Below are 19,891 nucleotides of genomic sequence, written 5' to 3'. Positions count from 1 at the left end.
TTAATTGAAACTGACTCTGTAAAACTAGCTAGTTTTCGGTCTTTTTGTAAAAAGCTCGTTTTTATTCATTTATTGCCTTCATTACGTTTAAGACAAACACTTTTATTAATACTTCCACCTCGAAATTTTAATTACAACTTACAAATCCACCAGTTGGTATCTGTATTATAAAACTAATATCAGTTTCTTTTGTAAAACTTTATTGTTTGTTTTAACACATTTTGTGTATATTTGAAGCCTACAATTAGTCGGTTTTAAATCTTTATCACAATTCACAAGACCATGTTCTGGTAAATCTGAATTATAACGACTATTCATCCTTTGAGCTGACACTTCAGCCGTTTTTGAATCTTTAATAACCACAAAAGCAGCCTTCTTCCAGTTGCCTGGGAGTGGGGACGGGGCGGTGGTCAAATAAGAAAGCTCTCCCAGCTCCTGTGGACCAAGTAAGTGTTCATTCTTTCAAATCTAATTAGACTTAGAGGACAACTCAACGCTACTATTAACTTTTCACGAGTTAAACTGGCTTTAGGATAGTTTCAAAATCTGAATATTTTACAAGGAAAAAAAATAGTTATAGTTTCTCAATAAATTCGTTTCTTACAATTCGTTTCTTTCAAGCTTTTTTTGCAGAAAATCATCCGCGATTCTCTGCCCTTGTTTTTTTCCAGTAAAGTAAGCTCCCTGCATGTAGCCGTACCAATCCTTGCTCGTTGCTTCTCCCGCGAAGTAAAGTCGACCCAGGTTCTCCGCGAGGTTTGAGAAATCCTGCGGAGTCATACCTACAACTGGCTCGCTGTAGGCTCCCCTGGTAAAAGGATCTTTGGACCAACGGCGATAGAATATTGCTATGAATAGAAGAAAAAGAAAACATTTCAAGCGGATGGGAGTGTTGAGATCGATAAACTGACAGAGGAGGGGCTGGGTAAGTGACTGAAGAGAAGTTATATGCAAAGTCGATTCTCATCCCAGGAGATTTCGCAGGAATTTTGTATAATCTGTGCGCATTCTCTCGAGATCGTGCATGCTTGTATCGGTTGTAATTTGTCCGACCCGCCCAACTCCCCAATTTTAACTGCTGTAAATGCTACGTATTTTTTAAATAAATCACTAAACCAGGACATTTTATTGTCTCTTTCACAACCATAAATGCGTCTGTTGGCCCTTTAAAGGTTCTTTTACAGGCTGAAATGGCAGATTTCCCAACCCTTTCATACATCTCAACCAGTCAAACCCCTACCCTTTTATATACCTGGGCCCAGTTGTTCGAACGCTGGTTAGCACTAACCCGAGGTTAAATTTTAACCAGGCTTTCTTTTCCTTGTTATCAAAAGCACTCTCTCGGATAATTTTCTGTATTCAATCATCAAATTGTAGGCAAAAAGAATTAAAGGAGTTTGAGTTATTAGGAACAGTAAACGGCGAACTCAAACTCCTTCAAAATCGTTCAAAAAACCGCTTTTGAGGCAAAAGGACGACTATATACCACAGGTAAGGTAATTCAACATATATTTAACGGTGATATATATACATACCTAGCTATATATTGCTATAGGTGAAGAAAACGGTAAATCCAGTACATTTACTGTAAAATAACATCGGTTTCACACACAGATTGTGTGGGCGCCCTGTGGTACCCCCTTCGAGATCAGGAGCCTCCCCGTATAGGCAATTATAATGGAGTACCCCCCGAGGATTGCCACAACTACTTGTTTTACAGTGATTGTCATGACTACTGTGATTGCCATGACAACCGGTACATACCTGTAGGATCCGGAATGTTAGCACCATAAATTTTCCTTAGAGTTTTCATTATCTCCTTCTTTGTTTCTTTGTACGTTTGTCCTTCAATGCGTCTTCCTTCGTCTCCTGTCACAGTCACCAGTAATACGTTGGTCCCATTTGGTAAAAGGCCTTCTTTTTCCATGTTTTGCAACACTGGAAAATAGCCGCGTCGCTTAGAGGCGTACAAAATGTATTCATTGTCGTCCCAGAATTTAGATGGGAACTTAAGAAAAATCTTCGTGTAGACAGACATGGGGTTTTTATAGATAGCTTCTTGTTTCCATTGGGGGAGGGGAGGGTTGAAGGTTACACTGTCACTTGCCAAAACACCAGTGCTAAAGGTACACAAAGCATAGTCAGCGACAAACGTTTCCTTATTTTCAGTTTGAATTACGACTGAATGGTCAGAATATTTTATTCTCTCAACAGTTCTCTGAAAGAGAACGCGTTCGTTGACAGGTTTGTAGAGGTTTTCATACAATGACCATAAACCTCGCTGGTCCGAAACAAAAAAATCTTGCCCTCTTGTAAACAGTTCATAATAAGACACTAGTTCCAGTGGCTTGGCATGTTCAAAATCAAAAGCAAAATATTCAAGAGCTTTTTCAATGGGCTTGTCGCTCCTCCATCCCATGAGCTGCAAACCTACTCGCGCTGGAATGTCTGGCATGTTTTTCCTCTTCCTGGCCCACAGAACGTCTTCGAGGTTCTCCACGATTTCTTCCTGAAATTTACGAGCAAGTTTCCAGTCTGTGACGTCGAAGCCATTTTCATCTCTGCATTAACAAAGAATAATAATAGGCACCATTTTTTAAACAGCTCTTTGACCGGATCCAAACTTGTCCTGAACAAAATCTAAATATCGATTTGTTTTGACATGTATAGAAAAAATTTAGGGCGGTTCCAATTTGCTCCAAAATACAATTTGTATTTAGATCAAGATTTGTTATTGTTTTGTATTGTTAGCATATGTTATTACAATTGACTATAAACATTACAATACCTTAAAATCGAAAATTGAACGAAATGTTAACTAATGCCCCGGCGATCCACACTAATGCGTTTTCGTTTGAAAATGCAGACATTATTTCAATGCGTTTAGGCCTTGCGTCCACACTAATACGCTGAGCGTTTTAATCGGAAACGCATCGATTTGAAAACGCTCTGAGGTGGATCAAAACGAAAACGAGTACAAATCATATTAGTGTGGCCGGTCGTAAATAGTGGAAAACGCATCAACATGAAAACGACAACCGAAAATATCACAGGTGAGCGAGTTTGGAGCATGCACATAGAGTTCAACTTACGTCACAACGTACAATTTTATTGTTTTCGAACGTTTTGGGTGTGTTCCTTTCGGCGCATCCAAAAACGGGTTTTTGATCCTAGATTTGCCAGATTTCGCGGTCGAAAGGAACGTGAAATCCGAAATTGGATTTGTAACCTTGGTAACCTTTCTCCAACGCGTGCAATGTGCACGACAGCCTATCAAAAAATGACGTGTTTTCTACTCTGACAAATTATGCGATTATACCGTGCAGAATTTAGTGGTCGGCAGTTCGAATAGCGACGATGGAATATATAAAACAGACAAAGAAAGAAGCGCATTAAAATTGAAAATTATCTAAAGAATGTCGGCCAGTTTGATCCAGTTCCATAGCTCGGATTCTTTTTATGTAACACGATCGAGTGCCTGTCGAGTCTACAAGCGAGTTTGTAGTTAGATAGCAGTCCATTTGTTACTTTTACTTATTTCTGATTTCAAGCAATTTTTTAGAGACAAATGGTTAGTATATGGATATTTTAATGTACCAGGAACAATCTTCTAGTGTTTTCAGATGTTTTGCGACAAATGACAGCAACGAGGAAACTCTACGGCCTCTATGGGAACACTTCAACTGGAAATACCGCTGGATCATATGACTAATTTCGGATCCACTGTGAATGGAACAGCGTAGTTCACTAATCAGTTAATCTGGATTTGGATTCTTCGGATTTCAAATCCAATGAATCCTTTTTCAAAAAGGATTCACCAGATCAAAAATCCGGATTTGGATTTGCCGAAAGGAACGCGAAATCCGTTCTTAGATCTAAAATCCGTTTTTGGATTCACCGAAAGGAACATACCCTTAGTGTGGACAGTCGAAAACGCATCAAAACGCTAGTGCGAACGCGACTTGATCGAGGCGTTTTCGATGACGAAGAAAACGCATGCTTTTGAAAACCCATTAGAGTGTACAGAGCCTAAGTCATGTGTCATGTATTGCTGTGTAGGGCGTCATTTTGCGAGATCAGCTTTGCACCTGCGGGTAGCGCTAATGACCTCGTCCAACTCAAGCTAAATTTGGCCCGAAACAAGTTTCTTCGCTCAAAAACAGCGACTCCGACCGACTTCATGTGTTTTCGTTTCTTCGCTGAATTAGAGCCCCATGCTTTCAAAACTCTGTCCTGGAAAAAGCTACTGAAAGCAAATTGCATTGTGTCTCGCCGAGAACGTTCCTGCTCCGAATCTGGTGATTGACAGTTCTGAAACGAATCGCATGCTCCAAATTCCTCTAGTCGAGAACTTTGCACCGATTATGTCGAGAAAGCTGCCGTTTAGATAGTCCCAGGGGCAGGGGGGGAGGGGGTACTCCCTATAATGGGCTATACGGTGAGGCTCCGCCCGAAAGGGGTACCTTTTTCAAGAGTAAGCTATATGAAAGGGTACAGGGATTTCACTAGCTGAAGCATATGAAAGGGTAGCGAAATCCGCCTTTTTGGTCAGTAAAAAGGGCCAAAAGGGCTAACAGATGCATTTTATAGCTGTGAAAATGCCGAGGAAACGTTCTGGTTTCGGGTGATTTATTCATAGTTTAAAGATCGTGCATTTACAGCAGTTAAAAGGGATGCAAAGTTCTAAACTAAATATGTGGAAGGGGGAACCATTTGTCAACAGAAAGTATTCGAAAGGGGTATCTTTTTTTAAAAAAAATGGTCTATAAAAGGGGATGGATCTCGGGGCGAAGCCTCCCCGTCTAGGACTTTGTTGGGTATTCGCCCGCCCCCCGCCACCTCCCAGGTCCAGACGTTCAGTAATCTTTGGAAACTGATGGAATTCTAATTCAGCGATGCTCAGGCATCAATAATAACTGCTACAAGAACAAAACAGTGAACTAACCTGATGATGAAATCAGAGTAATTACACCAAATTCCTTCCATGCTTTTATCGGTTTTCCACTTCAAAAAACGTGCTGAAAGCTCCTCATCCAAAGAGTGAAGCCAATTTGCTCCCTCTTCGATGGTAACCCCTTCAAACTGGGCTGCATGAATTCTCCCTCCAATGTAATCTTGGCCCTCGAGAATATAAAAATCCTTGATGTTGTTATCCAGAAGGGTTTTAGCGGCAGTGATCCCCGACAAGCCCCCTCCAAGTATGAGGACCTTTGTCTTGGTGACATTTCTGTCTTTTCCTACTCGGAATGCTGTGGTTGATAATATTAATGATGATTCCAGAAATAACAAGTACACTACAAGGAGGCCTAACTTAACTTTAAACATGTTTAGCTGCGGTTTTTCTTGAAGGAGAAGACAATCAGGAATGATGCGAGATTTGCTCAAGTTTGCGACCTCGCAAGCTGATACAATAAATATTTTTTTATGCTAGGGCAGGTCATGTGATATTCTCAAGATAATTTTCCCCTTGTCTTTTATTATATTGATATGCGTACATATGGCACGTGAAGAGGAAATTTAAGAGAAACTAATGTCCAGGGTGGACCCGGGCGTGGAGGGGGGGGGAGGGGTGGGGTTACTCCTCTATAAAAGTGACGGGAGAACACCCCTAAAAAGGCACCAGAATCTTGTTTTATGGACGTGTCCGAAACCATGGGCTCCTGCCGAAACTCATTTCCACCCGTAGGAGGTACCAATTCAACAACAACAAATTATATAACTGGCACTGCAAATTCTAATAGTAATGAAGATAACTTTCGACTTTTCGAAAGTATTGTCATAAATCTTACCGAGACAACTCTGGCAGTAGCCTGCGTAGCAAGCGTTTCCTCGCGAGGTTCATCCAGAAAACTGGGACAAGAGCCAAAAAAAATGAATGACCTTTTTTTGGCTTCCGCTCTAACTTTCGCGCAATTCTATAACTCGATTGGAAACGCTTGCTACGCAGGCTACTCTGGCAGCAGTCATTTCAGGTTCACCCTAACCGGTACCAATCCACAAATTTAAACCCCTAAAAGGTAAGACGAGCACCTCAGTCACTTTCTTAGGAGAGTACCCCCCCTCCGGGGGGGAGTGGAGCCACAATTGGGAAAACAAAATATATAATACAGTAGAACCCTGATTTTTGGAACCTCCGAGGGAAATGGAAATTATTTTGAAAGTCTAAGGTGGCATTGAATCACACTTGTTTTACCATGGTATTGTCTTATACCTAAGAACCAAACAAAGCTCTATATAATAACGGTATCGCTCTCTTGCATTCTTGCAGGCTAATGTAATTGTATCATCCTTTAAATTTTCTCCAGTTTTCAATTTTCCGACTCATCTTACTGAACTGGAAATACCCCTAAAACTATTACTGACCAATGTATGGTAATTGTGCTTTAATTTTTATCGTGTTTTAATAAATAAAGGATTTGATGATGATAAGACAATTAAATTTGTCACATTCTCTCTTTTATTAAAACAGGTTGTAACTTTATCCCCTGATTTTAATTTTTTTTTCACTGGAAAGCTTCATTTTGATCACAGAACAATGCAAGTTTATGTGATTTTCTCAATTTGTTAGTTTGGCGACATATTTGGAAGCCATTTATGACTTCACAATGTCAAACTGAAAACTAAGAAACAACCAACAATACATGTGAATTTTCCCTGCCTAGTTTCATTCAGATTTATCATCACACACGCCTCCCTCTATGAAACATAGACACGTTTAACGTGCATGAGCTATTTTGAATGCTTTAGTTTAACCTGACCAGTATACTGCATATTAATGACCTACCTAATTGCTTGCATTTTTCACAACCTAGAATGCATGCCGATGACACCAGCCTAACCTATGCCAGCGCAGATTTAAAACTCATAAATGACTGCGTTAACGACGATTTAAACAAGGTGTATATATGGCTATCGGCTAACAAACTGACCCTTAACTTGACTAAAACTGAGTTTATGTTAGTTGGGTCGAGGCAGAAGCTATCAAAGCTTTCTGAAACTCCTTCTTTTATGATAAACGACCATCCCGTGATGCAAGTGTCAACGGCAAAATCTCTTGGAGTGCATATTGACCAAAACTGAACCTGGGAATGCCACATACAGAGTATTTGTAAAAAGATTGCTTCTGCTTTGGGTGCAATTAAAAGAATACGACATCTTATTCCTTTTAATGTATTAATTAATGTTTACGACAGTTTAATTCAACCGCATTTTGATTACTGTAATGTCGTATGGAGCAACTGCGGCATTGGTCTTTCCGATAAGCTGCAGAGGCTCCAAAATCGTGCAGCCCGTATTCTAATGTCCGCTAATTCTGATTGTAATGTGGACGATTTGTTCCTGGCACTGGGTTGGCGTAAGCTTAAACACCAAAGACAAGTATTGACGGCTATTATGATGTATAAAACCGTACATGGGATGACGTACTCCCGACTATCTAACATCTAAATTTGTATCTCGTGACGAAATAACTTCTTATCGATTGAGGAATACTGAAAATAAATTAGTCCTTCCACTGCCCCGTACCAATTATTTAAAGAAAAGTTTCTCCTATAGCGGAGCTAAGCTGTGGAACAGCCTATCCCATGATTTAAGATCTGCAGATTCTTTACATGATTTTAAACGCAAACTGTGTCGCAACAGTTTTGAATGAGATCATACATTAATACAGTTTTACACGGCATCCTTGAAAAGCAGCTTTTATTTGTAAATAGCTAGGTAGTTAAAATTTTATGAATATATTTTTAATCAGAGTTAGTTTAGTTAGGTATTATAGATCTTAGATTTTTTTGTACATGCTGAAGGAATTCTAACCGTGTTTAAATAAAGTTATCTATCTATCTATCTATCTATCTACCAAGAGTGATAACTCTACCTTTTTCATCCTAAATGTAAACTGGGTTTTTGCACGAAATTGGGCATTGAGGTACATAAATGAAAACACGAAACGCTCAGCGGAGTCGATCCCCATCCTATACGACAACTTCCTGTGAAACATGAAACTTAGCTGATTCTTCTTCGCACCGATACGCACCTGTTCAGAGTTGGCCAGCGGTAACACCCTACCACAGTTACACCACAGTAGCTATTTTTAGAAACAGAGTCAACATGCATGGCTGCGATCAGTTGAAGTTTTGTAGCGGAAAAGGCCCACTTCGAAAATAACCACGGCAATTATAGAAGTTTTCCCTGATTCAGGTGACATAAAGCTAGAAGAAAGGCTTCAGCAAGAGTTTGTTTGAACTCTTTTTGTTTTCGTGTATCCATGTCTTTTTGGTCAAATTCGACAAGTAGACCAAATTATACGTCAACTTTCCCAGCACCAACATCAACCGAAATTACGCCAGTATCAGCAGATGAACGGATTTTTTTTCAAACTGCCGCTGCACGTGGTATTTCTGGGATCTTTGTTTGGTTATCGTTGTTCATAACAGGCCATCAGGTGAGAAATCGTACAAGTTTTGGTTTCACAAGGTAGTGTTTTTGTTTACCCCAAATCAAGTGTACAGTTATGTACTGTAGGCTTCTCTTGTAGCTAAACTTTTAAGTTATCAAGTCCCTTGAGCTTTAAAGCTTTAGTTTGTTAAATATATACTATGAAACGCGTATTTTACTGTTTCACGTTATTTCATGTCACAGTTCTGTCCCAGGACACACGAGAGCCTAAAACTTGTGACATATACATGTTATTTTAACTCAGCTCAAGCTTATATTCATTTGATATAAGTGTTAATATTAGATTGTGTCTTCTCTCGATTGAAGCACATTTCCCTAAGTAAAAAAGAAGAAATTATTTCATTTGTCATTCACGAAATAACAAATCAATTCTGGTAGTGGAATGAGATGGAGGTGCATATTTAAATATAATATTATACACTTAATGTCAGATCCTGAGGGAAACAGTTAGTTTTGTTTTCCCTCGAGTCCTGATGTTTCCCTCGACTTCGCCTCGGGAAACATCAGGACTGGTTTCCAGAGGGATCTGACATTAAGTGTTTTGTTCTATTTCTAGACTTTCACTTTAACAGTAACAAAAGAATAACCGGAGCGAACCAAAATAGTTGACTCGGTATTTATAACAAAACAAATTTAATTCTCAAAACCGCTGAATGAATGATTTACAAAGTACTTTCCTTATATTATCTGCATCTTTTTCCTCCACTAGCCTCTGTTTTTCTTCTGGGAACTTCTGGGATAACTTTGAAAATTGTTGCTTTTTAGCTTGAGGCTTCGTATTTGTGTTGTTGTGTTCATTCATGAAAAAGAAAGCTGGCAGTGTTTTTCCTGCCTTCTGTCATGCCACTTTCCACCATGTTTTGATCACGTGCTGTAATGTAGCCTGAGCGGAGTAGATTGCTTAATGTATCACAATTGGGATACATTTGATTTTAGTCAAGGCCACGTGACCAAGAATCAACCAATGGCAGTCCCTGTTTAATTGAGTGAAAGTCTAGGAATATAACAATATAGTTTAATAACTTTGACTTTGCATATAAACTGAGTTGTATTGACTCATCTTTGATGTTTTCAAAATGGAGGTTTGAAAGGACACATGTCCTTTCAAGTAGAAAAAATTATTTCCAGCACTGGATTCATTGGTTCTAAATTTGGATGTGCTATGATTAGCCTGCGTGGCAGGCGTTTGAAAGGGAAGGGAAAGGGGGTTTGGAGCGCGAGGGAAACGCGAGGGGCGCGCGAGGAGGAAGGGAAGGAGGGAAACGCCTGCCAGGAAACCATTGTTTTCGCCATCCTGCCTACTAATTATGTATGCAAAAACAACGCAACTGTGAATGACTAGCTGTCAAATAAGTCTGGCCGCGATGATTTACTCAAGTCGTATTTCGCGTACTGTTTTTCTTTTGTTTTCCTAAAACAAGAAATCTGAAGTGAAGGTACTATTAAAAAAAGTGTAAATGCGGTCGTCCGTTGAAAGAAGAAAGTTTCAACCATGCATGGCTTGTTATATCAAATCGGGCATAAATCTATTACGTTTTTGCTGAAGGTATCGCGTTGGACTTCCCAACTTGCATACAGTGTTTGTGGGAGAAATTAATTACAAACACTTTGCTGACTCTCGAACTGGATCCAGCGCAGCATACAAAAGAACGCTGGTAGCAGGAAAAGAAGAGCGGAAGTTCAAAGATCTACAATAAGGCTAATTCTGCAATCAATATTATTATTGAAGTACGGTAAGTTCCTGGCGGCTTTATAACGTCTATAACCAGCAAGAAAGAGTCCTCAAACCAAAAATCGCTAAGGATTATAGATCGCTTCGTCTTCAACAATCTGGTCGTTGATAAGCGTAGCCTGCATGGTAGGCGTTTACGGTCAAACAGCAGATAACAAGCACACAGGCAGCATGATTTTTCCTTTCTCTCTTCTAGTGAGTAAAACAAGCCGTTGGGAGACAAGGCTTCTCAAAACCAGTCAGCAAAACTCATCTAGCTGACAGGTCTTTTCCTTCATACAAGTCTTTTAACTGCTTTCTTCTATTCTCCTTTCAAGCTGAAATAGATACCTTCAGTTTCTAATCGTTCTAAAACGATGAATTCCATAAATAAATCTCATCACGCCTCACTAACAACATATTTTTAAATGACTACTGAAAGATCGATTAAGTTACTCAGTAGCGTGATGTTGATTTCAGCCAATCGGATTAAGGTATTACGGCTGTGATTGACATGTTTTGAAGACGGACCAATCAGGATTTTAACATTCTCCTGGTGGATGTTAAAAACGAGAAAAACAATGGTCTCCTGGCAGGCGTTTCCCTCCCTCCTCGCGCACCTCTCGCGTTTCTCTCGCACCTAAAACTCCCTTTCCCTTCCCTTTCCAATGCCTGCCACGCAGGCTATGCTATGATCGGATTGATCAAATCTCCTTTTCCTGATCCAGATCCAAATCATCTTGATGGAACGCAGTCTTAGGGCACTCTCCATTTGTCAGAACTGGCCGGCCGGACCATTGCCGGACCAGTCATTTTGACAATGAAACTGGCCTTTTCCAAGGGTTTTTGCTGAAAAACCATCTCCTTCCTGCACACTATTTAGGATTTGACTGAGCTGGCTGGATAGTTTTGATTAAAAGTCAAATTCTCATTTACGATGGGAAGGGTCTGGCTGGTCAGTTTGGATGAATGGAAAGCTCCCTTAGACTTCTTTTAAGCCAGTGCTTCAATCTCTTTTACTTGCAGATCTACCAGCACTTAAAGTATTACACAAATCCCAGTGAACAGAGATGGATTGTTCGAATTCTTTTCATTGTTCCTATCTATGCATTTGATTCCTGGTTGAGTCTGCTTTTCTTTGAACAATCCTACTATGTCTACTTTGACAGCATTAGGGACTGCTATGAAGGTATGTTTAGACCGATAGCCGTAAAAATAATTATTGTTATTTTGCAAGGCACCAGCATGCAAAGAATGTCATGTCCACTATCCCAGGTCTAGTGGATTTTGCCATCGGGCTAGAGTGAGTTCTGTTCTTAACTTGCCTGATGGGTGAGTAAAGTTTTTTGGGGATTTAAAACTGTAGAGGAGAAGTTGCTGACCGCAGTTGATAAAAAGGTGGAAAACGCTTTCCAGTGTATTTAACAATTATTCCTCGAGCCCGAATAGGCTCTGAGTCAATAGCCCATTGGGCTGAAGGCCCAATGGGCTGTTGACTCAGAGGCCATGAGGGCGAGAGTAAAATCAGGGTTGTCATTAAGAGCTGGGGGCTGGGGATTTTCCCTGGCTACTAAGAGAGTGGCCCCCGGCTACTTTTATTAGAAAATAGAAGAAAAATAGAACCAAAAGAAATCCCTAGCCGTTTGATTCCCCGCCTACTTGTTGTGTTTACCCGGCAACTTGAAATCTTAGTGACAACACTGAAAATCCAACTAGCTGGTAAAAAATACCAAGAATAAAAACATTATTTTTAGCTATTTAAAGCTAGACTTTAATCCTTTTTTGCCGCCAAAAAGCCCGCACTTTTCGCTACTAGTTGGCTATAACATAAAGCCTAGTAGTAGGTCAACTGGTCAGAACGCGGCATTGATAATAGACCACTAGTTGGATTTTACTAAAAATCAATATCCTCTGGATATCGCAATAATTGATTCTGTTAATACTTATCCCCTGGAAAGTGATTTATCCGGATGATATAAGCGCTATCCAGTGTTTGAGCAACCAGGGCTTGTAAGACAAATTGGTTAAATTAGTAATTCATATGCATTGAAAGCTGTTATTCAAGTTAATCTGACAAAGTGAGTTTTCAACATTAATTTTATTACAATGAATTAATTTAGCAAGTCATTTTAAATAACTAATGGGACAATTAATTATATGTGCATCAAAAGTTTTCTTTGGCTAGTTTTAACATACAGTTTTTAAAACATACAGCTTTTACTTGTGAACTTCAAGAACAGGGCACATTTCTCTTTTGTTTCAGCATTTGTCATTTACAACTTTTTGAGCCTGTGTTATGAATATTTGGGTGGTGAAATGGCAATCTTATCAGAAATAAGAGGAAGACCAATCAAGTAAGTCTTACAGTACTGTTAACTTCAACACTGTTATATAACTTCAGACTTTGTATGGAACAAGAAAATATATTAATGGCAAAGCTCTGTCAGTAAAATTCTGTTATTGTCATGAGAGTTATCAATGAAAAAAATCATATTAGTTGCATTTTGTAGTGAAAAGTTCCTCATCAAACTTAAATGCGTTAAAGTCGGGAACCAGATTGATACAATATTTTTCTTTACAAACAGACTCACCTATGCTAAGAAAAAACTAGCCACTCATGGAATATTTCATTGTCTACCATAGCAGTAGTATACTGGTAATTGAATGACAGTTAATTGTTGTTAGTACATTAATTTTGTGTTAAGTTAAGTAGAAATGCTGTTTTCAATATTATTATTAAATATGTAGCTAATATATCCACATCATTGTTAATATTTCAGAGCTAGTTGGTTGTGGTGTACATGCTGTCTTACCGGCTGTCAGTACACAATAGTTTTCCTCAGATTCTGTAAACAGGTGAGAACTTCAACTAACTTGAAAATTTAGGTTACGTTATCCATGATTCTAGACTGTTCACAGTCCTCAGGGTCAAGCACCTACTGTTAACCCTTATGGCGCCATCTTGGTTCCAAATGTACTGCGTCTAGATTTGATTAGTCTCAAATCTATTTAGGTAGCAGAGGATGGTTTAGGAGAGGCAGGAAAAATAGAGATTCCCTCTGTTTTTCTCACCTCCCTCCCCCCCCCTCCACTATAAACCCCGATGCCCGCCCCCTCGGTGCATTCAAAACCAAGATGGCCACTCATAACAATAAGCGCTCGATCTCAACGAAGTTATGGAAAAATAGGAGATTGTGAACAGTCCACCAAGATGCAGAAACCATAAGGTGTTGATAATTTAATTAGGGACCATAGTACACAGCTACTTCTACCTGTCTTATAGTAGCTGTTATTTATCAGTCCAAGTACACAACTGGCAACTTTTTTGAGTCCCAGGGTAATCTTTCATATAAGGACTTATATTTCCAACTCACCCCTCAGTAAGACACTGTTGTCTAGCTTTCCTTCGCTCTATGTCACGTAATCTGGATTCGCTCTATGGGAAATCTTTGCTTGTCGAATACAGAATCCAGGAATCGTTTGCTTGTGGAATCTGGAATCCTGGGCTTTGGAATCCGTAATCCAACTCAAGGAATCCAGAATCCCACTAAGGATTAGAATTCAGAATCCAAGTTCCGCTGGCAAGGAATCGGAAATCCACCACGTAGAGTCAAGTATTCAAGTCTGTTTTTATTACCTTACGTGGGGAGATTTCTTATTTACTGATTTCTCAATTCATTTCATTATATTTTGCTACTCTGTGCTATGCCAGCCCTGATCCTGTGTAATGATTATAAATATAATTATGTTAATTATGTTATTTTATACAGTATGATTTTTGATGGTGACTAAATCAATGTCAGCTACAGAGGAACTTATGAAGTCTTCTCTATAACAAACAATTTTCTTTACCCCAGATAGACTTTATTATGGTAAAATATTTGTAAAAGAACTGCGATATAATGAAACCTCGTTATGGCGAACAGCAAACAAATTTTTCCAGTCCCTTGGCCCTTTGTTATGTTGATGTTCCACTGTATTTTCTTCTTTAACATCTTGTCTTAACTTGATGCTGATCACATATTGATTATTGAGTTTATGATTGATTTGCAGGCGACCCTTCAGTACTGTGTAATCAAACCAATTATGGCAGTCATTACTCTCATCCTTCAGCCATTAGGCTATTACTCAGATGGAGACTGGAGGTATTCACACGTCTTTTTTATTACCGTAAATCTTCTATTAAGCACCGCATGAGGCTTATATTTTATTTCAAGCCCATTTGAGGTGGAGCTTAATAGAGACGGGGGGCTTATTTGAGTAAGGAGTGGGGGAGGGGTGCTTATTTAATTTAGACACGACGATGGTATCAGTTCTCCATAAAGAACTAGAATACAAAGTGAAAAGCTCAAGTACAAGAAGGTGGAGGTCATACAACAGAGGATCAGAAACGAATCCGAACTTCCAGCACGTGAATAAACCATCCCGGATCAGTCCACACGAAATTTTACAGTCGTGATTGATCAATACAGTCTATCATTTATTACTGAAGAATAATTAGGGGCGGGAAGTGGTGGGGGGGGGGGGGGGGCCTTATTAATTTTCTTCTCCTGAGAAGCGGGGGAAAAGCTAATTGAGAGTGGGGCTTAATAGAGGATTTATGGTAAATCCTGATACAGCCTCCACTAATTATGTAAAAATGCAAGATATTCATCCTACAAGTAATTTTCCCATGTATGTATGTGTCGCAGATCAACATGAGGCCCCATCCACACATATCCGTTTTTGCTTGAAAATATAGATTTTTTTTCCGGTTTGGCCCACCGTCCACACGTATCAAGTAAAAACGACCACTGAAAACGTATCTTTTTAAAAAGGCTCTCCACACTAGAGGTTTTAAAATTCCCATTTTGCTGTACTTGTGTGGATGGATGAACATGGAGGTTTTTGGAAACGATTACGTCAGGGTGTTAGATAGAGCGATTTTCGTATGACCTTGGGAAAAATGGTTTCGGTAAGTGTTCGTTATTTGTTTTATCAGCCAATGGATGAAAGGATCGAAACATGGACTCTTCGTTTTCCTGTCAAAGAAAACCCTAATATGGCCTAATATGGCCAATCGTGTTGCAGTATGACGTCAAGTATCGATTGATTTCTAGAAAGTTCTCGGGCATGAAGTTTTTTTCACCCGAGCGTTCGCTTAACCAACCAAAAGCCACGCTCGTTTGTATCGGTTCGATAAACCAATCGAATCACTCAATTTCCGTTTGTTTGTTGTTTCTGTTTTGTTCGCGCGTTTTCATTTGAAGGTCATACGAAAATCGCTCTACCAGTAAATGCACATTCTCCCATCAAAGATGGTACCGTTTTCAGGCAGGCCGTTTTTTTGGCAACGGAGAGAAAAATTGTCGTTTTCAGACAAAAAACTGATATGTGTGGACAGGAGATGAAACTCAGGACAAAATGGTTTGAGCCTAGTTTGAATGTCAGTAATCTTTGTTCCCTATAAAAATCAGACTATTGTAGGTTCAAACCATTTTAAGCTAAAATTTCATTTTGAGCTACAAAATTTATAAATTATATTGACAAGTGAATTTATAAGCTTGAAAAAATTTGCACCAGATCTGGCACCAGTTGTTTAATCAATGGTTAGGAATATCTACCAGATAAATCACAATCCAGTGGATCAGTATTAGGGAAACCAATTGCGTTATCTACCGGATACAGATTTATCAACTGGGTAGTGTTTTACACCTTTTTAACAACTGGGGCTTGTAGGCAATAGCTTAGCATTGTATATATCCATACAGACTAGGGCTCATAAAAGCAATTTAACCAGCTTCTTTTTCTTTTTTGTTTCAGAGCTGATCGTGGTTATCTATACATTACAATTGTTTATAACATTACAGTCTCACTGGCTCTGTATGCGCTGTTTCTGTTTTATCAAGCTACAAGAGATCTTCTCAGTCCTTACTATCCTGTTTTAAAGTTTTTCACCATCAAGTCTGTTATTTTTCTTTCCTTCTGGCAAGGTAAGAAGAGATCACCCAGTGACAATGTTTCAGTTGAATTACGGTTCTTGGATTTATATAATCCTGGGCCGGGTTGTTCGAAGTAGCCGGGTTAAGGTAACCCAGGGTTAGTGCGAAATTTGAACTCGCATATGAGAGCTTAAAAAGCAAATTCAGTTTAATTCTCTTGGCCTACAATTTGATGATTGGATACTCTAAAAAGAATAGCGAAAATTATCTGAGAGAGTGCTTTTGATAAAAAGAAAAAGAAAACCGTGTTAAAATTAACCTCCGGGTTAGCGCTAACCGGCGTTCGAACAACTGGGCCATGGTCTCCCCAACAGACAGAACGTTCGGTCGCTCGCAAGCAAGCTCGCGCAAATGCTAGAGGCTCATGCTTGCGCGTTTGGCGAGCCGTGAAAATTGCGCAAATTTTCCATTTGCTCCATGACTGGCATTGAAAATATGGAGGAAAATTAGCTGCGCGAGAACGCGAGGGCCACGCACGCTAATCTTAAATAGCTAGGACACTTAACTCTACTCTTGACTGAATCTCATCCTCCTTCGCATAGTTGTAAAAAATGGGGATACCGTTTGGTACGAGGGGCAAGGAACGCATTTGCATGAAATGTCTCAACAATTGTGTTTTCAACTATGCAACTGGTATACTTGTGCTTCTTGAGTCCCCTCCCCTTCCCAAAAACAAAAACAACAAAAAACGCTTGAGAACTAAAATAGAGACCGTAGCACTTTTCATCGGGGAAAACATTTTCTGTTGTTTCCTTAAATTTGTTTTAGGTGTTCTTCTAGCTGTGTTTGAAAAGGCAGGCGCTATCCGTACTTATCATGGCATCTCTGCCGGCACAATCGCTGCAGGCTATCAGAATTTCGTGGTGTGCATAGAAATGTTTTTCGCTTCCATAGCTCTGAGATACGCCTTTCCTTTTTCAATCTACCGCCATCAAAGAAAACTCGATGAGCGCGGGCAAGGGATTGCTTTGAAGAGCATCTCGAGAAATCTTAGGCAAACAATTAACCCAAAAGACATTGTAGACGACGCGATACACAACTTCTCCAGATCGTATCAGCATTACGCCAACGCGCAGAATTTAAAGAATTTCAACGAGGAGAGTGTTTACAATGAAGAGAGCGTAATACCGGGGAACAATGTTACGTCATATCGTAGTACCGTGGTGGATAACCTGGACAGTATCAGGCCAGGAATGCAGGTGACTGTATTGGACAATCATGGATATAGGTATGATAATGATACTAACACCCTGTTGGATTCTGACGATGAGTTTTAACCCTGTCGGAATGCAGGTCACTGTATTGGACAATCATGAGTATAAGGATAGTATGTTGGATTCTGATGATGAGTTTTAACCCGTTGGAATAAATATATAAAAGGACCAAATTTCAATTTGCATACTACTGAAAAAGACACAGAACCCTGAGAAAGCGCCAGCCACAGATGTAAGTACATTCAAACCCCGTTAATACGGACACCGAAAGAGACCATGGATAGTGTCCCGATTAGCGGGTGTTCGTATTAACCGGTTTGAATTTTTTTAGAAAGAATGTGTGGGCTTTTTCCAGGGACAAAGAAGAACTGTCCGTAATAACGGAGTGTCCGAAAAGGAGAGTTGTATATATAGACTTTGATTTAATTTATTAAGACGGTCCAAATTTCAATTCGCTTAATATAAAACGAGAAATAGAACACGAGAAAGAAATACGAAAACTAAATAAAACGGCTCAGTAATTAAACTGTACCGTTAATCTGTTCATTCTTAAACTAATCGCTGATTGTTAAATTATTTTGGCGAAGAAAATTGAGCCTGCTCTTATCGGATTTAAGATACCAAGTTTGGTACGGAGTTTCTTCATGAATAGTGAATGAGTTTTTCTAAAATGTACCCTGTGTTTAATAGCGACTGAAGAGAGTGATCATATTCTCAAGTCAATTTTTCATAACTAAACTCCTGTAAATACTTGCCTTATGGTATACTTCAGCTCGTTTTAACAGGCACAAAAAACTATACAAACGAGGGTTATTTACAGCTCTTGATGTTAACTCGAAGAATTTCAAACATGGAAATTAATATAAAATAATAATATAATATTTAAAAAGTTGTAATAATTATATTGTGAGGCACAGTTCGTTAAAAGGCGTCTCTTCCACATTTAAATTTGTCGTAACACCTAATCTCTTACCCAGATCTCTTATTGGCGAAGCCGAGATCTGGGTATGAGATTACGTAACACCATTTCGAACGCTAATAATCACGCATTACCGTGTGGATACATATATAAGCTGTTTTTTTTTGCTTTCACACCCATGTATCTTTATTATACAAGTCTTTGAAAAGTCGTACTAATGAATTGAAGATAATCTTGACGAACGTACAGACGAATTAGGTAAATATTTAAAAGGACCATATATATATATTTTTTAACTTGGGTTGAGGTAATTGCTAAAACTAACTTTTGGACCGAGTTATTCGGGTTTGTTACCATGATAACTTATACTCTCCTATTACAGGTGAGTTCGATTGATCATATTCCGGAATACGAATACCCAAGAACTTGTGACAAATATCTTCAACCGAAAATTTTGGACCAATGAAATGCTACATTCATCTAATTGTGAGAGTTCCCAACAGGGTTCTTCAATCCCGTTATCCCAACCCAAAATTTCGGTCAATCCCTTCATCCCGACGGTTATTTCCGACATCCCGTGCATACTTTCAATACCAAATCTTGCCCCCATATGCTTTTTATTCCTGAATACCGGCCTTCAATTAAGGCAAATTCCGCATCCCGAAAAATCTACTGAGGACCCTCAAAACGAAGCAGGAAATCCCGACTTTTATCTTTGGCATCCCGCATCCCGCATCCCGCATCCCGTGCATACTTTCAATATCAAGTCTCGCCCCCATATTGCTTTAAAATCCCGAATCCCGGCCTTCAAATAAGGCGAATCCCGGATCCCGAAAAACCTTTTGAGGACCCTCAATTATTGATTTCCACTAGATTGCAGGATTTTACTACGCAATGAAAGCCAAATCAAGTGATTTTTATTTTCTTGTATTCTTATCCCGGAATACGATCAATCGAACGCCCCTTACAGCAAACACGAAAAACGGTTTGGGAATAACTCGGCCTCGATCTACTATAACAGGAAAATATCTTTGCCATTTCTAGCAGACCACGAGTTTAGTGTACACTGAAAGTTCTTCTATTAGATTATTCAAGTAACCTTTCACATAGGAGTGAACATTGAGCGTTAGTTCGGGTGGAGTCTAAATATTTTGAGAGAGTTTTTTTTCAGCGTAGGATAGTTCCTTCGATCTGTATTTCTCTTCAGTTTTCAATGCTTTGTATGTCGATTAGGTTGTAATTTATTTGAATTGTGAATTTAACGTCCTACGGTACTATTTATTTAGACTCATTTGTAATTTACATTTTAAGACATGTTTTTCTAAGAGTGCATGTAAATATTAACGCGCAAAGTACAAGTCACAGACACAAACAAGGAAATAAAAATCGTGTGCTACAATGACTCCGCCATCCTTATGCTGGCTCCCATGATAGGGCACGGTTTGCCTATAAAAAGCACTCTAATGTCCATTTTTCATAGCCCTCAAGCTCAAATAGCCTGCGAGCAAGCTCTCCGGGGCGCTCTGGCGAAAACTATTAAAAGCGAATTGCCTTAAGGAAAATCTTCGCAACATCCTCCGCGAGCAGTTTAAGTTACCACAAGCTTCATAAA

The 19,891-nt window shown here is 39.3% G+C and overlaps 2 protein-coding genes across 2 annotated transcripts; one reads left to right on the top strand and one right to left on the bottom strand.

Moving 5' to 3' along the window:
* Positions 1–117: 117 nt before the first annotated feature.
* On the bottom strand, positions 118–5,092 carry LOC140941583 (uncharacterized). Its single transcript, XM_073390602.1, has 3 exons — positions 4,946–5,092; positions 1,765–2,561; positions 118–848 (listed from the first exon to the last, which is right to left on the bottom strand). Exons 1-3 carry the CDS (start codon positions 4,984–4,986, stop codon positions 601–603), a joined length of 1,086 nt encoding a protein of 361 aa, XP_073246703.1. The 5' UTR covers positions 4,987–5,092; the 3' UTR covers positions 118–600.
* A 3,012-nt stretch (positions 5,093–8,104) lies between these two features.
* LOC140940953 (transmembrane protein 184B-like) lies at positions 8,105–19,682 on the top strand. Its single transcript, XM_073389915.1, has 7 exons — positions 8,105–8,440; positions 11,192–11,354; positions 12,429–12,519; positions 12,946–13,021; positions 14,219–14,310; positions 15,968–16,137; positions 16,915–19,682. The coding sequence occupies exons 1-7, from the start codon at positions 8,264–8,266 to the stop codon at positions 17,421–17,423; spliced, it is 1,278 nt and encodes a 425-aa protein (XP_073246016.1). The 5' UTR covers positions 8,105–8,263; the 3' UTR covers positions 17,424–19,682.
* The last annotated feature ends 209 nt before the right edge of the window (positions 19,683–19,891 follow it).

This window comes from Porites lutea, chromosome 6 (assembly GCF_958299795.1).
Source record: "Porites lutea chromosome 6, jaPorLute2.1, whole genome shotgun sequence".
Taxonomy (NCBI): domain Eukaryota; kingdom Metazoa; phylum Cnidaria; class Anthozoa; order Scleractinia; family Poritidae; genus Porites; species Porites lutea.
The sequence above is the reverse complement of the archived record's forward strand: the minus strand, read 5'-3'. Positions and strand labels throughout refer to the sequence as shown.